The following is a 5,856-nucleotide window of genomic DNA, read 5'->3' as shown; positions in this document are numbered from 1 at the left end:
AGTTCCAAAGACTAGTCTTACCAAGTTTCAGATGTCTGGACTCCAGGTGCCAGTTCCTTCCCTGTGTTCAGCCACTGTGTTAATCCTCCATGGGGGACTGTTAGGCGCTGCTCTGGTGAGGCGTTCCACCGGGACAACTGCCTACCCAGGAGCGCTCTTTGGATCGCGTCACTCAGGCTGGTCAGAGTCCCCCCACAGGGATGCTCCACAGGGCAAGCCTAAGCCGCCTAAGGGGCTGCCTCAGCCATCCCTTAGTTCTTGCATCTCGGTCAGGGAACCAAGAAATGCAGCAGGACAAGCTGCAGACAAAACCTCTCAGACACTGAGTTGTAGAAGGAAGGGCTTTTATTCAGCTGGGACCATCGGCAAGCTACTGCCTTAAAATCCAAGCTGCCTGAGTGCACAGTTTATGTCCTTTCTAAGGGCTCACAACAGTAAAGATTTCACATGAAAGGGTCGTGTTTGATTTGAGCAAGCAGCAGGTATGTGACAAGGGCTGCATATATCGGTGGTCAGAGTGAAACAGAAGAGGGTAGGGAGTTTCACAATGTTCTATACAATGTCAGAAACATTGGTTTCTAAGTCATGAGTTGATTTTTAACTACTAGGTTTAGGCCAGGCAGACCCAGGCCTGATTCCGGGCCTGGCGCCAGGCTGCCTGTTTTTGGTTTTACTTCATTGATTTTTCTTAAAATAGGTACTGAGGCTGCACTCCATCATGGCGCAGGATCAAGGTGAAAAGGAGAACCCCATGCGGGAACTTCGCATCCGCAAGCTCTATCTCAACATCTGTGTTGGGGAGAGTAGAGACAGACTGACTGGAGCAGCCAAGGTTTTGGAGCAGCTCACAAGGCAGACCCCTGTGTTTTCCAAAGCTAGGTACACTGTCAGATCCTTTGGCATCCGGAGAAATGAAAAGATTGCTGTCCACTGCACAGTTCGAGGGGCCAAGGCAGAAGAAATCTTGGAGAAGGGTCTAAAGGTGCGGGAGTATGCGTTAAGAAAAAACAACTTCTCAGATACTGGAAACTTTGGTTTTGGGATCCAGGAACACATCATTCTGGGCATCAAGTATGACCCAAGCATTGGTATCTACGGCCTGGACTTCTATGTGGTGCTGGGTAGGCCAGGTTTCAGCATCGCAGACAAGAAGCGCAGGACAGGCTGCATTGGGGCCAAACACAGAATCAGCAAAGAGGAGGCCATGCGCTGGTTCCAGTAGAAGTATGATGGGATCATCCTTCCTGCCAAATAAATTCCTGTTTCTATCCAAAAGACCAATAAAAAGTTTTCAGTGAAAACAAAAAAAAGGTACTGAGTACAAAACAATATAAAACAATATGAGAGGGTCTCTCTCTTTCCTCAGTACCATTAAATTTGAAACCTGAATCTGCTATATATAATTTATATCATAAATTTTGTAAAGTCTTAAAATTCGAATGAAAATTTTAGAATCTGCTGAGTCCATTTAAATTACATTCAAGGGCAAGGAACAGCAACCCTAATAGAAAAAATTAACATGTAAACATTTAAGTGCTTATTCAACTACAGGAATTCTAGGGATAGAGAGAAGTGAGGAAAGCATAGTAGTTCAGGGATGTCACTAGCAGTGGCTCTGGCTCTCTCTCTCTCTCTCTTCTCTGCTATCCTTAACATATAGGTCTTCATCCTTGTGCTTTTCATTTTAAGGTCATAAGATGGCTGCTGTATTTGCAACAATCCTGTTTCAGGAAGGAGAGAAATAGAAGAGCAAAAAGAAAACAAAAGTACATGCCCATCAGCTCTGTGCCTCAGAAGCTCCTCTCCTCATTAGCCAAATCTGGTTCATACAACATTTCAGTTACCTCCTATTGTATAACAACACACCACCATACTTAATGGTGAGGACTAAAATCTGACCTTTTCTTCTCTTGCCAAAATTCCCATCTAAGGGGCCTGGAAAGTATTGCCCTACAAACCATAAAATCTCATTAAATGTTTATTAACCAAGTATAATGTGGCTTACTTTCCAACCTGACTCTGGTGTAGCATCACATGATAGATAGCAAATCCTGAAGAAAATCAAAATATTTCACCCCAAAATACTTTTATTTGATGTATTTAGAAATAGCTACCACAGGGCCAATAAGTTGAAATGGCCCTGCAAAGTCATATTTTGTGGGAGAAATTTGCACCTGTACAGAATCCCCATTAATGCAGCAGATCTATCCTTTCTAGGCCTTTCCTGGATCTAGGAGAGATTAACTGTGAGTCTTACACCTTTAAGGCTTGAAAAGAGATATTTACCATCTATTCTCACCCAGGGCTGCTACCTGAGAGCTTTATCTACATAGCAAAAACCTTAACTCAAGCATTCCTTTCTACTGAATCCAAGTCTTTGGACAATAGTTTAACTCTCTCAATTAATTGTCAACTAAAGAATCCCTAAAACCCACCTATGACTTACAAGTTCCCCACTACACAACCCCCAGCTCCACACTGAGATGTCCCACCTCACCCTGCAGAATCTTCCACATACAAACCCAAACTATAACCTGACCACCTCAGATACACTTTCCCAGGACCTCTTGAGGTTGTATAACCCCAGACCATGGTCACTTATACTGGCTCAGAATAAGCCTCTTGACACCTATCTTGGCAGAATTTAGTTTTATTTCATCATCAATATCTTTATAAAACAAGAAAATAGCAGACAATTCTTCCATTTGCATACATTTCACTAGGAAAGGCCAGAGGATCTATGATGGCTTCATCTATAAATCTGGCATTCAACTGGGATGGCTAGAGTGACTGGGAGTTGGCTGGACCTCTCTTTATGATTTTTTTTTAACTATTTTTCTTCCTCCAAGATTTTTGTCTCTGTCCCCATGGATTTTTTTCTAGCCAGTAGCTGGAATTCTTTACACGATGGGTGGCTTCTAAGAGAGTGACAAACAGAAGTTGCAAAGTCTCTTAAGATCTAGGTCCAGGCGTCAACCAATATCACTTCAACACAGTCCACTAGTCAAAACACAAACAGCCTATATTAGTCTGTTTTCACAATGCTATAAATAAATATCCGAGTTTCAATTGACTCACAGTTTCACATATCTGGGGGGCCTCAGGAAACTTACAATTATGGCAGAAGGCAAAGGGACCTTCTTCACATGGCATCAGAGAGAGAAGAGTGGAAGAGCAAAGGGAGAAGAATCCCTTATAAAACCATCAGATCTCATGAGAACTCACTCACTGTCATGAGGACAGCATGGAGGAAATCGCCTCCATGATCCAATCACCACCCAAGGGTCTCTCCCTTGACACGTAGGGACCACAACTGAAGATGAGATTTGGGTGGGGACACAAAGCCAAACCATATTACAGCCCAGATTCAAAGGCAGAGGAAAACAGACTTTACCTCTTCTTAGAAGGAGGGGCATACTTATACAAGGATGGAAGGACTCACTGATGGCCATCTTTGCAAATAATCCACCACACATACATACTCTATTCCAATTGCTGTTCAGAAAAAGTTTCAGTAAATCAAAGAATGCTCACAACAGTATCTGCCTTAATTCAAATACCTTTTTTTTTGAGGAATTTCCATTCTTTTTTTTTTGTAACACAAATATATATGATACTCACACATATATATGATAGTGTTTACTTAATTTTAACTTACTATATAGTTTAATATTAACTTTAAAGATAGAAAACATTTGTGTGGATGAACTATAGGTAATTTTTTGTTATGTTTTCCATTATCTCTGATTTTTTATAATTATAATGTTACTTCTGTATTATTAAAAAATAATAAATGCTCTTCTCTGAAAGCTAAATATTTACTGGTGGTACCTTTTATAGATGTAACAAAAGTGATACACACATTCCCTTATAACTGGATATTTAGGTTGTTTATAATTTTCTCATTAAATCATGCAAAGATAAATGTATAAAAATCTGTTTTCTAAGAAATAATATTTCTATTAGACTTTGGCCAGCATTATATAAAACAGTCTGTCTAATCATATCTTCAGCAACATTGAGGATTTCTGTGTTTTTGGCATTTATTACAACTTATTTTTACTTGCTTTTCTTTTTTTTTTTTTTTTTTAGGCAAAGTCTAATTCTGCTGCCCAGGCTGGAGTTCAGTGGCATGATGTCAGCTCACTGCAACATCTGCCTCTCAAGTTCAAGTTATTTTCCTGCCTCAACCTCCCGAGTAGCTGCACACACACACAGGCACACACCACCGTGCTGGGCTAATTTTTGTATTTTTAGTAGAGATGAAGTTTCACCGTGTTGGCCAGGCTGGTCTCAAACTTCTGACCTCAGGTGATCTGCCCACCTCGAGCTCCCAAAGTGCTGGGATCACAGGCATGGGCCACTGTACCCGGCCTTTTAATTGCTTTTCTATGATTAGTGAGTTTGAGGTTTACACAATATTTTGTGGTCATTTTTTTTTTATTGTATGCATTGTCTACAGTTTTTCTGTTGGGAGCTAAAACATTTTTTCATTGTTCTTTGAAAGTCTTTATATGGTAAGCATATTAATTTCTTGTGTATAGTTTATTACATTTTCCTAGTTTCTCATTCGCCTTTTGGAGGTTTTTCCCATACAGAAAGTTTTAAATTTTGTATTTCATTTGTATTTTCTTACATAGTGTATATTCTTAGATGATACACACCTATTCTGCTAATATTTAAAATTTCTCCTAGTATATTTTAGATTTTTTTTATATTTAACTTTTTGATTCACTACTGCTTGCTATTGGTACATGATATAATGAGGTTTAAGGTGACAACTCCTGTTCCCACTGTGAAGAAAAAGGCCATTTCTCAATGTCATTTGTTGAAGAATCCATCCATCTACCTCTATATGTATAAATAAATTTTAATGAATATCATATTACATAAACATATATACACAACATATACACTATTGTTTGATTAGTTTATCAATTCTTATAACAACAAATGATGTATTTCTAGTTTTATAATATATTTTTAAATCTATTTGGCCTATTTTCTTAATAGACAAGTTTCCTGCTTATTTTTTCTCAAAAAAAAAAGGCATTTAGCTCTTTTAAATTTTTAATCATTCCAGATAAATAGTCAAACCTTTATTTCACAGTCCTAAAATGATCCTACATTCTTTCCACTTAGAATTATAATGAGTGTATAAATTAATTTGGAAAGAACTGAGATATTTAAAATACTCTCATGAGGAATATTTTGTCTCTACACATGAGTTTTCTCTCTTTTTTTGTAAAGTTCTGTAATTAATGTGAATCATGGTATTTCTTCTTAGGATTTTTCCTTGATAATATTTTGTTGCTATTCGAAATAAAATAATTTTCTTTCAGTACATCCACTAAGTAGTAATTATTACATTGAAAAACTCTTGATTTTTTGTATCCTTCATATACCTGATCCATTTTTAGAATCATTTTGTTCATTCAAGGGTTTTCAAATCATTTTCTTGGATATTCTTTGTATATGCCATATTGCCAACAAATAAATGCTTTTGTCTCATTTACTGCAAAATAAAAACCTTATTTTTTTCTACTTAATGTCTTATACATTGGCTAGGATTCAAGAATAGTATCATGATCTATTTATTCATTCAACTAATATTTAGTGAGGACCTAGCCTTTTTCTGGCTCCTAATCTGCACTAGAATTACATCACTTTTTCAATTTCAGAACCCCATACATGTTTGAAGTGCTCATCCCTTTTTTGTAATTATGGTTCCCATACCATTTTTCATTCAGGCTTTTCACAGGGAAGATTTTTTCTTTTTTCTCTTTTTGTCTTTATAATCTTTACACAGAACCACAGAACTTCAAACATTCCATATTCACTAGATGTTTTATGAAT

General features: G+C 37.7%; 1 protein-coding gene across 1 annotated transcript; it reads left to right on the top strand.

Annotated features, from left to right (window-relative positions):
• Positions 1–687: 687 nt before the first annotated feature.
• On the top strand, positions 688–1,310 carry LOC117085815 (60S ribosomal protein L11-like). Its single transcript, XM_033215098.1, has one exon. It carries the CDS (start codon positions 719–721, stop codon positions 1,220–1,222), a length of 504 nt encoding a protein of 167 aa, XP_033070989.1. The 5' UTR covers positions 688–718; the 3' UTR covers positions 1,223–1,310.
• Positions 1,311–5,856: the final 4,546 nt, after the last annotated feature.

This window comes from Trachypithecus francoisi, unplaced genomic scaffold (assembly GCF_009764315.1).
Source record: "Trachypithecus francoisi isolate TF-2019V2 unplaced genomic scaffold, Tfra_2.0 Lachesis_group1, whole genome shotgun sequence".
In the NCBI taxonomy this organism is placed as follows: domain Eukaryota; kingdom Metazoa; phylum Chordata; class Mammalia; order Primates; family Cercopithecidae; genus Trachypithecus; species Trachypithecus francoisi.
The sequence above is the reverse complement of the archived record's forward strand: the minus strand, read 5'-3'. Positions and strand labels throughout refer to the sequence as shown.

Excerpts from the sequence above, each read along its gene's own strand:
- LOC117085815 (XM_033215098.1), top strand. The coding sequence starts at position 719 with ATGGCGCAGGATCAAGGTGAAAAGGAGAACCCCATGCGGGAACTTCGC.